This window comes from Papilio xuthus, unplaced genomic scaffold, assembly GCF_000836235.2.
Source record: "Papilio xuthus unplaced genomic scaffold, Pxut_1.1 DF825017.1, whole genome shotgun sequence".
NCBI lineage: Eukaryota > Metazoa > Arthropoda > Insecta > Lepidoptera > Papilionidae > Papilio > Papilio xuthus.
In genome coordinates this window covers 2307875-2329673 of record NW_013533632.1, presented here as the reverse complement: position 1 = coordinate 2329673, position 21799 = coordinate 2307875, and the positions used below count along the sequence as shown (strand labels likewise).

The following is a 21799-nucleotide window of genomic DNA, read 5'->3' as shown; positions in this document are numbered from 1 at the left end:
TTGTAACTCTTCACCTGATACAAATTGAAAAATTGTAAGATTTTTATAATAATTAATAACAATTTCAGTATGCCAATCCGGATTTACCGCTTGGAAGTGCCGAGCAATTCTTGCTCGCTCTAGCAACCATTAACGAATTGTCTTCAAGACTTAAGCTTTGGGTCTTTAAACTAGACTTTGATAATTTGGAGGTAAGACATAGAATTTTACAGTAACAGACTTGAAACCTAATAATATACAAAATTCTAGTAATTAATATATTTTGCGCATTTTAGAAAGAAATTAGTGAACCATTGATGGACCTGAAGCAAGGAATTGAATTGTTAAAAGTGAATAAAACGTTTAAAGTGATATTATCTACATTGAGGTCTGTAGGAAGCTTTCTTAATGGTTGCCAAGTAAAAGGATTTCGATTGGAGTATTTGTCTAAAGTTATGGAAGTAAAGGATACGGTACACAAACATCCGCTTTTGTATCACATTTGTGAAATGATTATTGAGAAGTTCCCTGATACCACGGATTTCTTCAGCGAGGTAAGATTAGTAGTAGTTTTAAAGCCTTTTGTTATAACTAGATTCAAACTTTATGACGGTTCGTGGTTAGCTGCAAGCGCTTACGAGCGCGTTCCGCTAATATCTAAAATTGTGTTGGGCGCAGCACCGCGTGCAAATTTGCTTGCTGCCATGAAGTTTGGATGGCACTTTACCAACTTATTTTGTCCAACTGTCCAGGGCAAATATAAGAAATGCCTCTCAGGGTAAATTTTTTGAATAAATTTTACTAAATCCTATGCATATTCTATTTCAGGTCGGACCAGTAATTCGAGCATCCAAAGTCGACTTTGACATTCTATCTGCAAATCTTCACAAATTAGAATGTGACTGCAAGGCTTCCTGGGACCACATGAAGAGGGTGGCAAAACATGACAGTGCTCAGATTTGCAAAACTAAAATCAATGAGTTTTTAATTGATGCCGCTGAAAGAATCATTATTTTAGGTGTAATCAAGAAGAGAATTATGAAAAGGTTTATATTATTATTTGTTCTAGAAGTGTCCTTTTTGAACTATTTTTACCGTAAATTTCTAAAGTCCCACTTAAATCCTGAGTATGAAATCTTGTTATTTTTCACATTCAAATCCATTATCCCCAAGGTTGTGCATATATCAGAAAGATGAGACAATTTTCTTCTTACAGGTATAGCAAGTTCCTGTATTTCTTAGGAGTTCCGCCAGCGGAGGTGGTTAAAACAAAACCATCCGAGTTCCTCAAAGTAATTGCTGAATTCGCACTTGAATACCGTACTACCAGAGAGCGGGTATTGCAGCAACTTGAAAAACGAGCCAATCACCGGGAGAGAAACAAGACTAGAGGGAAAATGATCACTGACGTAAGCAATTTATACCATATCGGACCATGTACCGAAGATTATTCATAAGACTTATCTTATGAATCTCTTGAGATGTGAATTTTTTTAAAATAAAAAGCGTAGCATCTTATATACTAACTTTTGCACATACTATAAGGGCATCTGGCGGTATTCCAACTTAAAAGCAAGAGTAGTTTGAATGGTTCGTATTGATACGACGACGCGGCAACAATAACCAATTGCAGCTTTTGTTCGTACGAAAAAAGTTTGGACAATAGTATGCTCAACTCACTGTTACCTAATTGCTTAATTTATAAGAAGGGACGGACTTTGTCCCATTACAAAAGTAGGTTATGTTTCTGTTAGTGGAACACCGCTAAGGTCCCTGACTGTACATGCATTGTATTGATTTTATTAAAGTGTGGCACGTAATATCTTTCCAGGTCGGGAATTTCTCTAATAAAAATGGAGATTATGCGGCAGATTGCGCTCTAAAAGAATTATTGCGGGCTGATGGTGACACGGTGACCGACGGCAGACGAAAATATCAGACCACAGATACGAACTTCATAAAGTGAGTTCCATACATCCAAATCTATCACATCGCACATACATAGAATAATAAAATAACCTTATTCTTTTTCTCCTAAGGGCAGGGGACTGGTGTCCAAATTAGGGTGAATACCTGTGTAATGTGTCACCAGGCTCCCTAGAACACGAAATATACAAATGCAAACAAAAATATGGCGAAATTAATTATATTACATTTGATATCTATTGTATTACAGTGGCGATGAAATCCTGGAGAGTCTGGTTCGATCTGCAACAAGCAAAACTAGAAGTGTGCCAAGAGAAAGGAGGCGGCAGAGAATCTCTTCTGATAAAAAATACTGTAAGTTCAATATCACAGTGGTTCTTCACTGCATTGGCTCTTGCAATGACAAATATAGTTGTCTCTGTTTTGTCAAACAGAATGAAAGGGATGACAATACATGTCAATACAAGCGGTAATGCAGTGGAGACCCATACAACTAGTTATAACATTATTAATTGTATATGAAATATGTAGCGATAACGCATATGCGAAAATTATTTACGAATCTGAAACATTTTATTTGTTAATTCTATTTTATTCAAAAACGTGTTGCCGGCGCTTATGTATTTCTATTATTTTACCTCGAAATTGTAATAAATTGTCGCGAATTTAGTATAAAATTATGAGCTTGCGTATTTTTTTTTAATGCCTTTTTTAAATTTCTTTTTTATTACAGTCAAGCGGACATTAGATGGAGGGGATGGCGTTTAGATGCGTAAGTTGAATTATACAAGCTTAAAGCCAAGGTCGCCAATTTGAAGTAATATATTTAATTACTACTTTTTACTAACACACAGGACACGAACCCCACTGGCTCTGTTATTAAAATTATTGTTTATACAGGCAAAATATTATATATTCTTTCTTCTAAATATCTAACTGACAGGAGAGTTAGGGCTGTTGAAGTATAAAACGATACAAACTTTATAGCAGCTCGTAATTACGCATGAGATGCTTCTTACAATTTTAGGTATCGGCAGCGCGATGTAAAGAGATGCGGAGGGAGAAACATCCATCAATTTTCAGAATTCATTTTTCATATAATACATCTGCAATCGATCTACTTGGCTCCTATCTAAACAAAGATGCGCACGCAGTTAACCACCAGCTACCATAAAGATTGCATCGTGTAATAACACCACGTATAGAAAAGACATCGCCCGTGATCGATCACGCGGCTTGTGCGTCGAACCTAACTATCTAGTCAAAATGCAATGACCTGAATCTAGCCTTACATTGCTAGCCTAGTACTATATGATGAAGCCTGGTTGTGTTCTGGAGGCTTTCAGATATGTAAAGTCAAAGCATTTTATCATTAAATAGACATTAAAACACTTCGGTCGATATTTTCTTTATTTAAAAATTCAATGCATTTGCGACTTCTTATTGTATTACTAATTTGAACGAGTCCGACTTCCCGGGTGCTTGGGTTTTGCTCGCGAGATAACTTTCCTATAAAAACGAACCAGCGCCGCACATTTTATTGTTTGGCTACACGACATAACTTTTGTTAGCGCTGCAGCGAACTTTAATTTTAATCCTAACTTTATCAAATTGAAGCAAACTTTTAACTAACGGTGTCTGTTCTATACGTGGATAGTAAATAGTAATGTAGTTTGGTACGTAGTAATATAGTTCATTGCATGTAAATAACGAAATAAAATAGAAAATTATTTTTCTTTCAGATCTTCGGACAACATCTCTGAAGCAAATGATCTTATCTTAACATTCAAACGGAATCTCACTAAGCTTGTAATATTTTCTTAATTTAATTACGACAAAGACGCTATTTGGAAATATTATTTGCACCACAGCTTTTTAGTGATAAATATAGTGATAAACAAGGAACAAATATAAAAGAAATTTTTGGTTTGAATGAGATACAAAAAACAAGTATTACGACATTGTTCACAACCTTATGCATTTAATGCGTTGGTTTTTATTATCTGCAGTAATATCGTTAAAAAATATAATCCAAACTATACTTAATGACTACTTTTCTTATTAATATTTCTCTTAATATCAATAAAACTTAGCAACAAAAATAAGAAGTAAGTTTAGTCCATTGCAAATCAAATTCAGAAATGTTATCTATGTCTAATCAATTAAATGACAGTGGCTTAAAAGTCTCGTTCCTAAATCACAATAAAAAAATTGACAGTTGACACAAATGGAGTTGTTTTGAATTTTAATAACAAAAATTGAATTTTTTAAATGCTAAAATTGTTTTATAAAAGTCTTTGTATAAGATTAAATCCTTAACCAGCATGTTGTTTAGCAAATTAATGATAGTACTATAAGCAAGTATCTAGTAACAGTTAAACTTGTTAAATATGTGAGCCTTCTTTGTTCCATATATTTCCATACAAATCTGCAATAACCCTGTACTTTGTAGTGATATTAATAAAATCTGACAAAAATAAAGTAGCTCCTAATTGGTTTATCCATATATCTATATAACATGTTGTTATTACTATAATATTTATTGTGATTGTAAATACTTAAGTGTAAATAAAGATAAATTTGACCATTTACTTCGGCGTTTTATTATTTTGACCTCTCCCTTATGTGCACCAAACAATATAATATTGAAGAATATTTAAGGAAGAAACACAATAATACGAGTGTTTGATAGATGAAAATTTATAATTTTTTCTTATTTTTTCGTCTAGTATGAAATATGTTAATTTATATAATGTTTTCATTAAATTAATACTAAATAGTAATCTAATATCATAAATGCGAATGTTTGTTTCAAAGTATCTTCAGAAAAGCTGAATGGATCCCGCTTATTTGGCATAGATGTGGAAGATAGTCGATAAGAACACTTAGGCCACTAATTAATATTTTCGTTCAATAATTCATGAAAATACATGACGTAATAGACATGACATTCATTCTATCTACCTTCATCTCAGTCATCACCCCCTTCTCGTGTCACCTTTCACAATATTCATCCATCTCTTAATAAGCCTACCTCCACCCATGTACCCCTTCACACTCATACTTACCATTCTCCTAGCCACATGTGATTCTTTCATCCTCATAACATGCCCATACAACAATCTTTTAGTTCCCAATTCAAAGTAATCAAATGTTTGTGTACTGAAATTTTTTAAATGGTTTGTATTCAGAATCAGATGCTAGTGTCAAAAATTGTTGTATTTTCCAGTTTCCTATATTCAACACATAATGTGGTAGAGCTATAAAAGACAAGAGATTGTTGGGTATACAAAATAAAACGAAATGAATAGGGATTTACTTCTTTACTGATCGCTTTTTTTTTCCTTTCTTGGAGCGAGGCCGGTCAGCTCCACTGGTGGAATCCGGTGCTGGCTCTATGTAGCACAAACAGATAAAAAAATCTTAATGTATTCAATTTAAGCAGATAAGAACTTACAAATTTCATTGAAGATAGCCAAAATGTAACATTCATATGCATTAATAATCAAGCACATCAATAATTAAATATTATATTTTTTTACATAATATATAAGTTTTTTTTAAATAAAATTAATATAAGGAAACAATAAATAAATACATTCAGTACTAACCTGTCTGTTGCATACTTTTCCAAAACCTAAACCATGAATTAAATGTAGTTATAATTTTTTTATTACTTAAAATGATCCCAAGAATTCCTTAAACTATTATTTTCTATTACAAAGTGTAAATTATGTATAAAACTAAGACTATTTGGCAAATAAAGTAAAATGGAAAGATTTTGGAAATACACATGTCTATTGATATTTAATATAAATATTACATTCACACATAAACAAAATACTACAACACTTACATTTTCATACAACATTAAGAAAACAATTATACAAAGAAACGTGCTGCACGCTAAATACGAGCAATATTCCATCAAGTCACAGCTGTACTTTTGCATGCAATTTTATCTTTTCTATCCTTTTATATTACTGATCGGACTGACTTTTGGAAACAAACATAAAAAAATCATTTAATTAATTACAAACAAAATTAGTTTACTAACATATTGATATTCTACTAATTTCGATATATCAGCACGGTTGACACTTCACAGCAATAAATTGTTATCAACAACCATCTTTGGCAATAACTACTACATTTACTATTTGCAAAGATGTTGTTTTTATTTGGTTATCTTCAAACTGCATAATATTATTTACGGTACAGATTTATCTTATTAGACTATAAATTATCATTTTTATAAGGCTGGCCTTAATAATTTATAAATTTAATATTTACATTTTCATACAGAGATTGATGATTTGTGAAAATGATTATGAATTGTATGTGATTTTGATTACAACTCAACTCTCGACATATTCATCAGTGTATTATGATTTTAAAATGATGTCCAAAAGACAGATCAACCATGTACATAGAAAGATAGAACCAGACACACAATATTTGAGACCACGCACAGCACCTTTAAATCTTGTCCGATTTAAGAAGTGGCGATGTATTTTGCAGACATTGTTATAAATGTAACAAATTTCTTCATATTACTTAACTGTTAAAAACATAGTTTGTTAGTCTAAATAGTTCTGCAAAATAGTTTTCACCTAACATTAGTGTTATTGGTTACTCAATATAAAATTGTGAGTCAAATACAAAGGTGCAGTACCATGGCTTAGAATCGCGCTTTATCGTTTGGAAAAAAGGGCGAATGATCGAGACGCAGGCTCAGTCGTTCGCCCGCCGGGCAAGGGCGGATCCAGCCTTGAAGGGAGAGGACTTGGTTTACTCTTCCAATGTGACCAACTGAGGCAAGTCAAATGACTCCTGCAATTGTAACCAGTTGATAACAGACATTTAAGCTTTCATTCCAGTGTGTTTCGCGTAATGTCTAAGTGTCTATCCTGTTGTGAATGGCTTCGGTAAAATATGAAAAGGCAATTAAAATACATTAGAAGATCCGCCGTTGCAATAGTTATGTTCCTGGTAATAGTTCGCCAAAATTTATCTTGTATCTGTATACCGGTTAGAGCCTTCGCATCCTTATGTCCACCCCGTGATGCTTTCGCGCTTGACCGCTTGCGGCGCGATTTCAGCCGCGACGACGAGTGGCCCTTTGCGGCCGGCGACTGGCCTTTTGTGGCTGGTGATTGGCCTTTTGCGGCCGGCTTTTCAACCGAAGAAACCACCGGCATTGGCGCATCTTTGCGCTCCAAAGATTTGGATTGGGTATCTGGTGACAATTATTTAAAATGAATTTGCTATTTATACATTTATATACATTGAACGATGGTTTGGGTGAGATTTGGAAAAAATAAGTAAACTTATATTGCCTAAAATAATGTTAAGTTGAATAAAAAGGGCTGGTGGAACATAATAAAGGAATAAAATAAACAAATCAATCAGATCTGTTTAGTTTCTAGCAATGAAAATGATACTGCACATTTCTTTGTTTTCTTGTCTTTCCTTTTCTTTTACAAGCAATCTTATATCACAAATTATGAATCAGTCTCAACAGTTCCATCAATATAGCAAGTATTTATTAGAGATGTGTAAATCAGCTCTAAACTGACTCAAAAGATCAGCTCACATAGGCTTAAATGATTGAGCTGTGGCTTATTAATTAAACTTGCAGCTCCTGGTTCACTAAGATGTGAATCATGAGCTGATCTACAGTTCAATCAATCAATTTTAGTTGAGTTGCCTGTGACTAGTATGTATATGTAATTTTTATTAAAGCAAATTTAAGTAGCAAAGAAATGTCAATTGTCATACATGGTGGCCATTTTTCCATTTCATTTATAGTTTTTTATCACAAACATTTTGGCTGAAATGTGATGTTTGTCTGTTTTAAATATTGAGGCTTTAAATTGGTACAAAGTTAAATAACGGATAGAGTTATATTGGATGGAAAAGTTCTGTACATGTTTGCAATTATTTAAGACAAAGGTGCCAGCCATTTTGATGATTGGACATGTTTGAATGAATCAATATATATGTATATTTTTATTTACAACGCAGATAGGCAGATACACATTTTAAGATATGATTGAAATTAATAACGTGTGATAAAAAACGTACTAATAATTGTCGCATCAACATTTTTATTAAAATATCTGTTTTTCCAAACTGTTATGACAATTTGATTTTACTATTTATCTGCTATATTTTTAATTATTTCGAACTTATTGCTAACTAGCACATTAGTTGTTTAATTATTTGATTGAACTGCGACGTATTGCTTAAAGAAGAAAAAACATATTACACTTACCCGAAGGTTCTTCTTCAGAAGAAGACGAATTCACGATAATGCGGCGGCGCTTTTTAGCACCTTTACCTGCTTTGGACTTCTCCAGTTTTGCGACTTTCTTTTTAATTTCAATTAAATCATGAAAAGTTCGCTTGAGCATTTTCACTCAAGACGTTAAGCGCCTACCCTTCTACGAAAAACTCAAAGACAAGCAATTTTCAGTATATATTTTTCTCTATGGACAGTGGCTGTCATCTCTTTCTATATTGCCAGAAAGGATAATTGGCACTGATCGAAAGGATAAATGGACTGGCTATTTGGCGTAGTATTTCGTCCCTATTTGATCATCTCCATTTTGGGGCTGATGGCAGAGGTTTTTAGAGGTGGTTTAGATTTCAACTTATAGCGAACGATGCAAAAGCTATTTTCTTCCAACCAATAGCCTATCCATTAACTAATTTATAGAGATCATGGTAATTAGGAATATTGTGAAGTCAAAAGATTTTACAAACATTGAATGTCATAATCATTTATATAAAATTAATAGCCTAAAAATAAGTTTCAAGCTTCAACTTCTAACTGTAAAAAATACGATACTTCTATACTAATTTCCACCCCCACAATAAAACCCTCTTTTTCGCGTTAAATAGCAATCTATATCCTTTCTCTGGCTCTAGACTATCGGTGTACCAAATTTTGATTTCATTCGTTCAGTAATTTTCGTGAATATTCAATGCAAACAAACAAACAATCAAATTTTTCCCCATTAAAATATAATTAATATTAATATTAAGATTACATCTAATATGATATCTAAATATTAAACATCTAAGTTTTAAGAAACAACAATGTTTGTAAGTCTGTTAAATTCTTTTTAATAAAACTTTATTCATGATTCAATGTTTAAATGTTTATTTAAAGCATATTACGTCTTGGAAATTCAATTAGTTTAATAGTGGAATTGATAGAAAAGTATAACCGGTTGACACGTTGAAATTGCATCAACGGTTATTAGTTATTTAACTATAGCAAGTATCGCTTGTGGCTGTCGCTACTGTAACTTCGTTACAGCAACTAGAGATGGGCAAAATGCGTGACTTTGAGAAATAGAATGACATGAATCTTTTTGTGGTGTTGTCATCAATTTTTTACCTCAGAAACTCACAAGAAATTCAAAGCAATCATGTATAAACAGAGATATAATATCGTTTGCTATTTAAAAGTCACATTCTAGATACCGTGTTTAAACATTAATGCTAAATGAATATAATTATTTTTTAGAAAGTTTTGCAACGAAATTTAATAAATTAATCTTCTTTTTCTTGGCTTTTTCGATTATTAAAAGTATAATAGATTTCTAGATAGGCAGAATAAAGTATATGTCATTAGAAACAATGTCAGCATATTTTTTCTATGTTCACAGAAGTAAAGTAAGCTAAACATATTTTACCTTTTTTTAAAATTTAATCTTTTACATCACTCACTCACTCATTCATCCATAGCTATTCGCAACACAACTCGTAACTCATTCATTTGGTTTAGCAATGTCATGTCAGTCAAACAAAATCGGGCAATTGTGTGTGTTTGCAGTGCGAGTACAGATATTCATAATGTTTATTCAATAAAGAAAATTAACTTAGATTTACATATCCCGCAGACAAGTCTCCCCATGTAGGCACAATTCAGTCTCAGTTTCGAGGCGCACTGCGCCAACAAAGGAAGTGCCATGAGTTCTGTTTATTACAAAGGGGCCAACGAAAGGCTTATCCATGAGGCCGATCAATTAATATCATACTTGGAACGGGGGTGTTCTGTACTAAGGTTTTATCCAAGAAAAAGACCTGAACGTCGCACACTATCTGTGCGTCGAGAAACACATCAGATAATTCTATTCCGAAATGGAACGCCTCAGCGACATACCCTGGAAGGTAATTGGGATATTAGAGATATCAAGGAAGTTAGATTCGGCAAATCGTCTAAGGACTTCGAGCGGTGGCCTGATGAGATGAAAAAATTAGAAAATTCGAAATGCTTCACAATCTACTATGGAACAGAGTTTAAACTGCGCTCCGCGTCTTTTGTCGGTAAGTTTGTCTTAATAGAAATAGCCAAAAAAATCGATACTTATTCTGACATTACGCCATTTTCTAGTTTTGTCTTTTAAAAATTCATTGCTTTAATATTGTTGAATCTAGCAAGAATTTACCATGGCTAGAGCTATTAATATCTTTAACTATACTGCCACTTGGGATGTTGGTCTAGATTTAAAATAGCTTGTTTGTGTTTTAGCTCCAACGGACAAGGAATCTGAAACATGGGTGAAGGGAATTAGGTTTCTAGTAGAAGAATCTATAAATACACCATATCCACTACAAATTGAGAGGTGGTTAAGAAGGGAGTTTTATACATTAGAAAATTCACATGAAAAGTAAGTACTTTTTTGTAATTCACCCCTCATATAAAACCATTCAAAATTTTATTTTCATATATATCTTTGTAATAATATATCTATCACTATAATTTTACATATTCATTGATTGATATAATAGTGTAAAATTTGGGACCTCAACTCTTATTTATTTTATCAATCATCTATCTTGCTGTAGCACAGTGTGTGTAATAAAATATACTTTGTCGCTTGTGTTCTCCCCTGATTTACATAAGTGTCTATTTTTAGCTTCCACACCTAAGAAGTTTTTGTAAAATTTTCCGCTTGAATTTTTAGTGTTGAAATATGGTAAAATTATTGCACACGCATTCAATCTTGTGACTGCTGGGTAGGGCATGTTAATTTCGTATACCTGAGAAATTGAAATTCTAATTTTTGGGTGCGCTGGGTAAGCGCTGTGCATTTAGCAATTTAAATCTTGGGTAGCTCTGCGCTGTTTTTTGCTCGAGCGACTGACTAGCCAATGAGAAAACATTACAATTGTAAAAGGGGGAAATATTTTGATTATGCAGTCTCCTTGTTTGATCCCTCACCATATGAAAAATGCAACAGAATTTTAATGACTACCACAGATACTGTAGAATCCATATTTCTATGTATTTCACTATATGTAGCGAAAATGAACACAACAGTTATTATATATTAAGTAACCACTCACAAACCCACACTGGGCTAGAGTGGTTGACTATAGCCCAGTCACCGCTCACTAAGTATCTACTCCAAGCCCCATAGTGGAGATTATAGTGAGCTGATGATGAAGTAAACACTCAATTTCAAACATTATGTTAACAAACATATTTGCGCTTAGTTCATAGTAGTAAATATACTAAGGCATACATGATAAAAATTAAAATATAAGATGCTAACTATAGACAAGAATCATGTGACATCCAATAGACAATGAGATGCTGTGCTTTTGTAATATTGTATCCCTTCTGCACATTGGATCTAATAATTTCTTTGGTCTATATATGTATTTAAAGTTCTTTATTGATTAAATATATGAGTAGATGTTGAAAGGAAATAAATGCATAGTTGTCATAAGAATATATAATTTTACTGTCATTGGTATTATGATATTTTGTATTTTAGCTGGCTGCCATCTGAAGCTGCATTCAATTATATGCATTGCACTTGCAACAATTTCAATGATGATAATGTTTTTAATTAATTATTTTTGTTTTATTTTACTTTATCTGTGATTGAATAGGTTTGCTTTGAAGTTCGTGCCGATTTTCGTTACGTAGCGTACAGACTTGAATATATTATAATTATTGAAAACATAAGATATAAGAACATATAGGATAATTGCAGGAGTATTTGAACAGAAATTGATTATGAGTCAACTTGTATTCTGTTTTATATGCCTTAGGCATATTATAGGCATTTTTGCTTTTCTTTTTTTAACGGGAAAAATGTCGTACAAGCGGTAAACTGATATACAGATATTACAAGCGCTACGGTACATAAGATATGTGCTTTTTGGCGACGATGGTGTTTTTGACGATTTTCATCCTGTTAGATTATTTCAAGAACTCCCATAATGGGAACAATTTCAACATTTTCATTGAAAATAGACAACATCACTTGTTTTTTTTTTCCATAAACCTAAGAGGTTATGAGACAATGGTACCTATATAGTATACTAAAATTTAAATGGGATGCGTTTCAGTTTTACTTAAAAAATCGGCACGGACTTTCTAAACAATCCAATTTTGTGTACGAACTAGCTGTCGCCCCGCGAAGATAAATAAAAAACGTAATTAGGAGCCTATATTTCCTTCCAGTCCTTCTTCACCTATTTTAGCGTAATCATTGCAGCTATTCTTGAAATACCTTCTAACAAACATCCATCCATCAATCAATTTAAACATTCGCATTTATAATTTTGGTAAGAGTAGGTGTTTGTAATATGCGTTCGTAAATCACAGGTAAGATTTTAATGAAACCTTGGCAGGTTATTTTTAGAAAGCCAAATAAGGTAAGTACTCTAAAAGTTGAAGAAACAAAATGTTTTTCGGTATTAATAAAAATTTTTGCGTGCGCTATGCTTGATATTGTTTTTATATTATTTTGACATTGCAATACGCTGTGCGTTTTAAGCTGATAAATTGTTTTAATTATCTAAAATGGTCCCTATTATCATTATATCTCAAACCCGTAACCCAAAGGGGTAGGCAGAGACCACACCCTTCCATGTTGCGCAATCTTAGTAAATTTTTATCGCCTCTCTCATCATACGTAATAATCATGTTACTGTTTTTAAATCCAGGTTAACATTGAAAGAAATAAAGGGATTCTTGCCTAAAATCAACTGCAAAATATCAACGAGCAAATTGCGCGACATTTTCCAAGAAATCGATACTGGTAGGCGTGGCGAAATTGGATTCGACGATTTCTCAATTCTCTACCACAGATTGATCTTTGATGAAAATGTTAGTAGCCTTTTGATTAGTTATTGATTAATTCTTGTTACGTTTTATATTTGTAACATAATACAATTTCTTAAAAAAAAATTTTTTTAAAAGAGGTTAAATTGCAAATTCTACTCTGTATTGCTTTTTTTACCATTATAAAGATAAGGGATATCATAACAAGCTAATTGAACTTAAAAGAAATAACAAGTAGATAATGATATCAGTAAGACATTTAACTTATACGTATTACGTCTTATAATTACGAGTGTTCACAAGGTTTGATTTTTCTCTTAATATTTCCAGAATGTCCATGACATATTTGACAAGTATTCCCATTATTGCGCAAATGGTTCGATAATAACATTGCGCGAATTCCAAAGATTCTTAATAATAGAACAACATGATAAACTAGGAGAGGACGAAGCCAAAACATCTCAGTACATAAGAGACTACTTGCGCGATCCTCAGCGAGATATTACTGAACCATATTTAAAATTAAATGAAGTAAGTCTAACATATATGAAATAGTTATATAAAATTGTCGCCCGCGACTCTGTCCGCCCGGAATTTAAAAAAAAATAGTAGCCTATGTGTTCTTCCAGACTACGTTTTATATTTGTGCCAAATTTCATCATATCCCGTTGAGCCGTTTCGGAGATACCTTCAAAAATTCATCCATCCATCCATCTAAACATTCACATTTATAATATTAGTAAGATTAAATATTAATTATTATATAATTTTTATTTTAGTTCGTTGAAATGTTGTTTTCGAAACATAATACAATTTGGGACAGCAAACATAATCAGGTAACTCAAGATATGACAAGACCATTGTCACATTACTGGATCTCATCATCTCACAATACGTAAGTATCGGAATTATCATTCACAAATTGGTTAAAATTATATAAATAGTACAAACAACATTTGTGTTTTACTAGATATTTGACGGGGGATCAATTCTCAAGCGAATCTTCACTGGAAGCATATGCAAGGTGCTTAAGAACAGGCTGCAGATGCATCGAATTGGACTGCTGGGATGGTCCAGATGGAATGCCATTCATTTACCATGGGCATACACTAACAACAAAAATAAGATTCACTGATGTTCTGAGAACTATAAAGGAGCATGCTTTTGTCGCATCTGATTATCCACTGATTTTGTCCATTGAAGACAATTGTTCGCTGCCACAACAGAGACGTATGGCGACTGCATTTCAAGATGTCTTCGGAGACATGCTGCTCGTTCAGCCAATTGAGAAGAATGAAACTACTTTGCCATCACCGTATGATATGCGTCGTAAGATAATTTTAAAGCACAAAAAGCTGCCAGACGGTGCTGAAGAAAATTCATTTGCAGTATGTTTAGAAGAAGGTAAAGATATGGATTTAAGAAATTCAATTAAAAATGGTATATTGTTATTGGAAGATCCCGTTGACAAAGAATGGAATCCTCATGCGTTTGTGCTTACTGAAAATAAACTTTATTATACAGAAAACTACAGTGCACCAAGTGAAACTGACATTGATAGTGACGGTGAACCTGAGATGGAAACAACAACTATATCTCAGGATGAATTGCACTTTGGGGAATGTTGGTTTCATGGGAAATTGACTGGAAATAGACAAGAAGCTGAAGATCTTCTGAAAGCACATTCACATCTCGGTGATGGTACATTTCTTGTAAGGGAAAGTGTAACATTTGTTGGGGACTATTGTCTATCATTTTGGCGACAAGGCAAAGTTAACCATTGCCGTATAAAATTGAAGCATGAAAGGGGCTTAACTAAATATTATCTCATTGAGACGATGTGCTTTGACAGTCTATACAGTTTGATCACCCATTACCGCCAGCATCCTCTACGCAGCCAGGTAAAGAAATATCAATATATTAAATATATTATATACTAACTATATATAACTCGTAACTTTGTTATCGTGGAATTGCATATTAACATGTTTCTTGAGTGCACAATATGTTTAAATACAGGATTATGAACCAAAAAGGAGATTTAGCTTCCCTTTTTGCGGATCCCGCGAGCCTCGAGAACCGATAATTATGGTGCAGCGACGTCTCCATATTTCGTGAAACCAAATCTATTATTAACAATATAGCCTGACCATAAATAAAGCATACCTCTCAAGAGGTCGCCGCAATCACCTTTTATATTGCAACACTATATTATATCTTACTAATGCCTTTTTAATGTCTTTTTTTACATTAGTCACCAGTTTTACAGATTTTTTCTGTGGCTACAAATATTTTAAGCATATTAAGATATCTAATATATATCACAAAAAGAAAAATCAAAGTATGATACAATGACAACCTAAAGGCAGTCAATAATGTCATGGCAAAGAATTATACTTTTAAATGAAATTGTTGTTAACATGGCGTTGTTGTTAACATGGCGTTGTTGCTCTTTTTCTGGTCAGGCTTTAGCTTGTTTCCCTATTAGTCGCTTTTTATTAGAAGTCACGTCAATATCGGTCCATCCGTTTGGACCGTTTTGGACCAACACAGACAGACGGACAAAAATTTTAAAGCTGGCTTTTGTAGCATGTGAAAAGACTAACCGCCTTATTCCAAAACAAATAACTACTTTGGTACAGCTGTAGATAAGATGTTAAATCCTGGTACATTCAGAAACTTTATTATGAAATTTAGAATTTAAATGGTACCAAATCTATGAGGACCATACTATTTCTGTACCAAATTTGACTGTCATGAATTTTGAACACAACAACTAAGGTGGAATTTGCAGTAAATGTAATAATTTTATGTTGAACTTATTTGCAATTCTATTTTTTTTTACTTGCATATATCTGCATTATTGTGTATATATGTTTATAGTCGCTTTTATGTAAAGGAGATCATTTTTTTGTATGGGTTTTAGGCCCACCTGTAAATAGTTAAATAACGTATATCAATGTGTTCTGAAAATTTCTAGATTAAAGTGATAATATAACAGTCTAAGGGGGCAACACTCAAAATTGGTTAAAAAAATTAATTTTCAAGTTATCAGCCACATCTATATCTGAGTAGTCGTCGCCCGAGACTCTGTCTTCGCCGAATTATAAACAAACATAATTAGTAGCTTATGTTTTCCTCCAGGCTTTGTTCTATATTTGTGCCAAATTTCATCAATATCCATTGAGCCGTTCCGGAGATACCTTCAAACAAACATCCATCCATCTAAACATTCGCAATTATAATGATACTAAGATTATTTTAAGCCAATATACTGAGTGGGCTTAAAAAATGATATCCTTTATAATTTTGCAGTAGTAATTTTATTGTGTTTTACCATGTTAGCTTTTGTTTAAACATTTATGGTAAATTTTAGGAGTTTTTGATAACACTAAAAGATCCTGTGCCGCAACCAAATAAGCATGAAGGTAAAGATTGGTATCACCCGAATTGCTCAAGAGTACAGGCTGAAGAGCTGTTGCGGAAGGTCAATATTGATGGAGCCTTCCTTGTAAGGCCGAGTGAAAAAGAACTCAACTCCTATGCTATCAGTTTTCGGTAATATATTGTTTTTTTTTAACTTTTTAATATAAAATAATTGTTAAACACTAAACATACTACCATTAATGTTAGTTCACTTTAATAATCACTGAAATGCCTTTAGTGTCGATTTCCTAAACTAAATTCAAACTGATGTAAATAATTTTAATTACTCAAGTGTAGTGCTTAAAATATATTTTTTGTTGTAAATATACTAATGCAGTTTTTATATTTTAGGACGGAGAGAGAAATCAAGCACTGCAGAGTTAGACTGGAAGGTAGATTGTATTCTATTGGCACGGTGAAGTTTGAGAGTCTTGTAGAGTTGGTGTCATACTATGAAAAGAATCCATTGTACAAGAAAGTAAAACTCTCATATCCCATCAGCGAGGAAGCCATAAGAAGAATAATAACCGTAAGTAATAATAGAGTAGAAATTGTAGGAATTAGAGTTAGAATGAAGGAGAACTAGAATAAAGTGGGGGTAGAGTGAAGCAGAAGTAGAATAAAGTGGGGGTAGAATGAGGCAGAAGTAGAATAAAGTGGGGGTAGAATCAGGCAGAAGTAGAATAAAGTGGGGGTACAATGAGGCAGAATTAGAATAAAATGGGGGTAGAATGAAGCAGAAGTAGAATAAAGTGGGGGTAGAATGAAGCAGAAGTAGAATGAAGGAGGAATAGACATAACTTCTAGTGTAATTTTTTTTGTAATCTATTCTCTGTGACTAATTGTTCTTTTGTCTTTTTTTATTATTTTAAATAATGTTTTTCATCTGTTAGGTTTATACTTTGGATTGATTTTTTATTTTAATATGTCAGGAACCAGATGACTGCTCGGTGTATGGAACACCAGGATACATGGATCCAACATCATTTACGTCAAGGGTATAATATTTTTTTTATTTTTTAACTATTAAGAATTCTAAAAAAAATAACGAATGCCTACAAAAAGTTCTTAGATTTTTTTCATAGAACATTTTTTTTTCGTAATTAGTAAGTTAAAAATAAATTAAACGGTCTTAATTTTTACTAGAGTTTCTTATAGTCATAAAAGTGCGACATGCAAGATTTAATTTTATTGTACTTTATATAAGATTTAAAATTTATTAATTTTCTAAAAAACTTTTTCATTTTTTTGTATAAAGTTGACTAATAAATTTTGATGTTCCTGCTTTTTTTTTGGAATTTTTTAATGAAATATTAGATGACGGTAAAGGCATTGTATGACTACCATGCAAGGCAAGAAGATGAATTGTCGTTTTGTAAACACGCGATAATAACCAACGTGGACAAACCTGACGAGGGATGGTGGAGAGGTGACTACGGAGGCAAACGTCAGCATTGGTTCCCGGCAAATTACGTTGAAGAGGTAGATGTACCTCATCTAACAGATATCGCTGTTAGTATTCATTGTTTTTTTTTTGTTTTGCTTGTCACAATCAATTCTAAACCTTCACGCTTATTGCTTTTGTATTGACATTGTGTTGTCGATTCAGTTTAGAAATGCTGTAGATTGCTTGAAATCAATCAAATAGAATTTGCCTGCATTATTTTATGTTTTGAATCATGTATTTTTCATTTCATTTCATCACGACATATTTCCATCAAAAAAAACTACAGAACTTACAAATTACTATTTTTTTTTAAATATTAGCAGATTTTTTTGTAAATTTACTAATATTTCATATTACACGACATTTTTCTACCAAAAAAAAACACCCACAATAACCACAATTCTTACAAATTACCATTTTATTTATAACAATTATTAAGTAGACAAAAATAAACTTTTACAGGGATGTTTGGATAACGAAAATGCCGCGTTGGGTTCTCTTCAGCAGGGTGTCGTCGATGTGTTGGGCGCTATAGTGGAACTGGTGGTTGGAGAGGAAGGCGGTGCGGCGCGCTGGTTGGTCAGGATACAAAGTCCTACCATGTGCGCCCCCTTCGACATGGCTGCGCCTACCAGGGAGTCAGCGTTAGAGTGGCTTGATGCCATCAAAGTAGCTGCTCACAGCGCCAGCGCCAGGTCTCAACAGCATAGAAAAATGGAACGCACCTGGAGAATCGCCAAAGAAATGTCCGATCTCATTATCTACTGCCGCTCCGTGGCTTTTAACGTTGACAAAATGAAAACTAATGTCTTCGTCTTCACCGAAATGTCCTCTTTCCCCGAAACCAAAGCAGAACGGTTCATGTGCCAACAGGAGGCGTCTCAAGCGTATTTCATCAAATACCACATGATCCAACTGAGTCGTATCTATCCTAAAGGACAGAGGATTGATTCATCAAACTATAGTCCGACTCCGTTCTGGAACGCTGGCTCGCAGATGGTGGCTCTTAATTATCAAACACCTGACAAAGCGATGCAAATTAACATGGGAAAGTTCAAAGAGAACGGAGGTTGCGGTTATGTACTGAAGCCGGACTTTATGTTCGATGAGAGATATACTCCTCAAGACAGGAAATGTGTTGAGAGGAAGGTGAAGCCGGTGACAGTGATGCTACGCGTCATCGGAGCGAGACACCTCTGCAAATCGGGCAGGGGCACTGCGAGCCCCTTTGTTGAGGTGGAGATCATCGGCGCGGACTACGACAGTGGCGTCAAATTGGTCACCAAGACAGTCAGTGAGTATTTTCTTTTTATTTCTTTTCATCTCTTCCTTTTATAGATGCAAAGATTAGTAAATTTTTGATTGACTTTTAAAATTGCAAGAGCAATTTCTTGGCAATATATAACTTTTCTTGAACGCTAAATTTAAATTTCATGCATTTATATCACTGGATATCTGAACAGTGTGAGAGGCGCTGCTATCGCGGTTGATTCTGTCAGAATATATATAAAACGTAAATTAGAGGTAGAAAATGACATAAAAGAAAAAAATGACATGACAGTTATAGTACGAAATAGATTTCGTGACACTTTTTTGTAGTTGACAGAAGGGGGCTAGAGAGCTGTCGTAATTAAGTTGGACTGAGAATATTATATTTGATAATTAACAGTTTTATATTCCAATAACGTCTAACTATTTATTGCGATAAGATCCGCATATATTTGCGCCTTTTGCCGTGGAGACCTTGGGGCCTTGAGGTGTGGAAGCCCGACAGCTGTTTAAGGAGATTTCCGCACGCCTTATCTACGGCTCAGGGGATCCAAGGGCTGGTGCGCATTTTGGACAAAGGTTGAGCTTGGCCATTCAACGGGGAAATGCCGCCAGCCTCCTGGGTGCCATACCCTGCGAGCGCCGCGTTTTGGGGTCGATTTTTTTACATTTTTTTTATTTATTTTTAATATTATACTTTATTTTATATAGTATAAATTATTAGCTTATGTCTTAGTTTAAACATATGTTATTTATTTAGTTTGACTTATACCTACTCGCAGAAATATCCTTGTCGGTCTAAACCTTTAAACAGTCGTAAAATTTACAGAAAATTGTTTTCTATCTATCTTGTCAGATATATTAATTTTATTATTAATTCAAATGTAAATATTTTCATATTCAATATGACTTACATTAAATAATATTTTTCAGCCGACAACGGAATCAATCCGATATGGAACGACATCTGCGAATTCGACGTTGCCAATCCCGATTTGGCTCTGATCCGATTCTTGATTCAAGACGAAGATATCTTTGGAGATCCGAACTTCATCGGTCAAGCGACATATCCATTGAAATGTCTCCGCACCGGCTACCGCAGCGTCAGCTTGACCAACGGTTTCTCTGAGGAATTGGAGTTATCTTCACTTCTCGTGCATATTGTTGTCATGCCGAGTCGTTTGCAATCGCTGCCATAGCATGCAGAGAGTCCTTCTTCGGTTAGCCGATCAGGACGCTGTGGTTTAAGTTGTGTCATCATATAAACGGCAACTAACAGTAAAAGCTTCATTGTACGTGTTTCTCATGTTCCTTAAAAGTGATCTTTAAACTACACTGGTACTATCTTATAGTATTAAGTGCACATTTAAATATATATACTTATATATGTCGCATAATCTGCTATTTTAAATCAATGTTAATTATTGTATCCTATAAACGTTTTTTTTTATGTAACTTGCTATTTTAATAATTCTTTGTCATTAATTTTAATTTTGCATTTTTTGTTTCTTTATTTAAGTTTTAATTTTCATAATAATAGCATTTCCTAAGATATACTTTTAAGCTTTAGTTTTCTTTAAAAAAATGCATTTATCTAAAGTAGGCATGTATGCGTAGTGGCTTAAAAAAAATAAAAAAATTAAAAAAAAAATATAAATGTATTTAATAACTAAATAGTATTAAAATAAATATATAAGAAATATTTAAATTATGTGATTAATAGAGGATAATCAAATTTTGTTTAACGTTTTTGTTTTTTTTTTGCTGTAATTCTTCTGTGTTGGCTAAGTTTTTGAAGTGTGCTTTATTATTATAATAGTGGTCGACCATTGTTTGAAATTCGACCAATTTATAATATACGATATATATTTATTAAAGATAGCTCAATTCTCTTTTCTCTCTACACGAACTTCATCAGCACGATTCCCTTAAAAAGGGTATAGAGTTTTCACTGCACAATTTTATCTTATCACATATTGAACTATTGAGACTGATAAAAAAAGGTTGATGTAAAAAAATATTTACAATAATTAACCAATGTTACGAAAAAATTATATATATATTTTATTTTCTGTTATAAACTATGCTCAAATAGAATTAAAATACACATTTCATATTCAAAATTAATTTAACACGTTGAGCGCCACGCGAATTTCTTACACAATCCCATTCAGGCCACGAGCGCCGCTTATATTCACTGGTGTTAAAGGGCTGGTGTTTCCGATGGCAGTACAAAATAATTTACATTTTTTACGTTATACCTATAGACTTTGTTTCAACACGTTACGCGCCAAGTTCGTTTTGTTTTCCGTTCAGATAAAATTTCTTCGAAATAGATTCGTGGCCGTTATTCTTTTTGCGACAAATCAGCTCATTACAGTTCAAATGTCACTGAGCATCAACCATCTTAAATAGATAATCTAGTGTCAGCCACCGATGGCTGACGCGGCGCTCAACGTGTTAATTCTTTGATAATTCGTTACATTATATAACGTTCCGTCAAAAACTCTGCCGTCTTAGAAACAATATAAAAAAAATCGGGCATATATTTGATAGAATGTGGATGGCTACAAAAGTAGAGGAAGACCAAATAAGTATGGAATGACTGTGTGAAAGAGGATATGCGTAGGAAGGGGGTAGATAAGGATATGATGGCT

General features: G+C 33.4%; 3 protein-coding genes across 8 annotated transcripts in view; 2 read left to right on the top strand and 1 right to left on the bottom strand.

The window, feature by feature from the left end:
* LOC106126230 (Formin homology 2 domain containing) overlaps positions 1–4496 on the top strand; it is a 52391-nt gene extending 47895 nt beyond the window's left edge. For 2 of the 3 annotated variants that reach the window (XM_013323729.1, XM_013323727.1), the window contains 7 exons: positions 69–191; positions 276–533; positions 808–1025; positions 1196–1388; positions 1811–1941; positions 2156–2259; positions 3648–4496. In XM_013323729.1, the coding sequence (XP_013179183.1) occupies positions 69–191; positions 276–533; positions 808–1025; positions 1196–1388; positions 1811–1941; positions 2156–2259; positions 3648–3688 (1068 nt within the window). In that variant the 3' untranslated portion in view covers positions 3689–4496. Of the gene's footprint in view, positions 1–68; positions 192–275; positions 534–807; positions 1026–1195; positions 1389–1810; positions 1942–2155; positions 2260–2638; positions 2678–3647 lie in introns of all 3 variants that reach the window. The other variant, XM_013323728.1, reaches the window with a different exon arrangement.
* A 717-nt stretch (positions 4497–5213) lies between these two features.
* On the bottom strand, positions 5214–8373 carry LOC106126232 (uncharacterized). Of its 3 annotated transcripts, XM_013323734.1 has the most exons (4): positions 8183–8373; positions 6935–7144; positions 5517–5542; positions 5214–5300 (listed from the first exon to the last, which is right to left on the bottom strand). In XM_013323734.1, exons 1-4 carry the CDS (start codon positions 8319–8321, stop codon positions 5229–5231), a joined length of 447 nt encoding a protein of 148 aa, XP_013179188.1. In that variant the 5' UTR covers positions 8322–8373; the 3' UTR covers positions 5214–5228. The 3 variants fall into 3 exon arrangements, with proteins under 3 accessions (XP_013179188.1, XP_013179189.1, XP_013179187.1); XM_013323735.1 differs by lacking the exon at positions 5517–5542; XM_013323733.1 differs by lacking the exons at positions 5214–5300; positions 5517–5542 and having other exon boundaries at positions 5606–7144.
* A 1301-nt stretch (positions 8374–9674) lies between these two features.
* sl (small wing phospholipase C gamma 1) lies at positions 9675–20580 on the top strand. 2 transcript variants are annotated; one of them, XM_013323732.1, is made up of 13 exons: positions 9675–10245; positions 10451–10589; positions 12883–13045; positions 13331–13531; positions 13780–13895; positions 13971–14404; positions 14525–14901; positions 16377–16558; positions 16778–16955; positions 17359–17424; positions 17744–17938; positions 18336–19167; positions 20076–20580. In XM_013323732.1, the coding sequence occupies exons 1-13, from the start codon at positions 9888–9890 to the stop codon at positions 20339–20341; spliced, it is 3507 nt and encodes a 1168-aa protein (XP_013179186.1). In that variant the 5' UTR covers positions 9675–9887; the 3' UTR covers positions 20342–20580. The 2 variants fall into 2 exon arrangements, with proteins under 2 accessions (XP_013179186.1, XP_013179185.1); XM_013323731.1 differs by having other exon boundaries at positions 13971–14901.
* The last annotated feature ends 1219 nt before the right edge of the window (positions 20581–21799 follow it).

Excerpts from the sequence above, each read along its gene's own strand:
- sl (XM_013323731.1), top strand. The coding sequence starts at position 9,888 with ATGAGTTCTGTTTATTACAAAGGGGCCAACGAAAGGCTTATCCATGAG. Across the intron at positions 13,532-13,779 it reads CATATTTAAAATTAAATGAA|TTCGTTGAAATGTTGTTTTC; the intron begins GTAAGTCTAACA and ends TTTTTATTTTAG. Across the intron at positions 17,939-18,335 it reads CTCATCTAACAGATATCGCT|GGATGTTTGGATAACGAAAA; the intron begins GTTAGTATTCAT and ends AAACTTTTACAG.
- LOC106126232 (XM_013323733.1), bottom strand. The coding sequence starts at position 8,321 with ATGCTCAAGCGAACTTTTCATGATTTAATTGAAATTAAAAAGAAAGTC. Across the intron at positions 7,145-8,182 it reads TTCTGAAGAAGAACCTTCGG|ATACCCAATCCAAATCTTTG; the intron begins GTAAGTGTAATA and ends AATTGTCACCAG.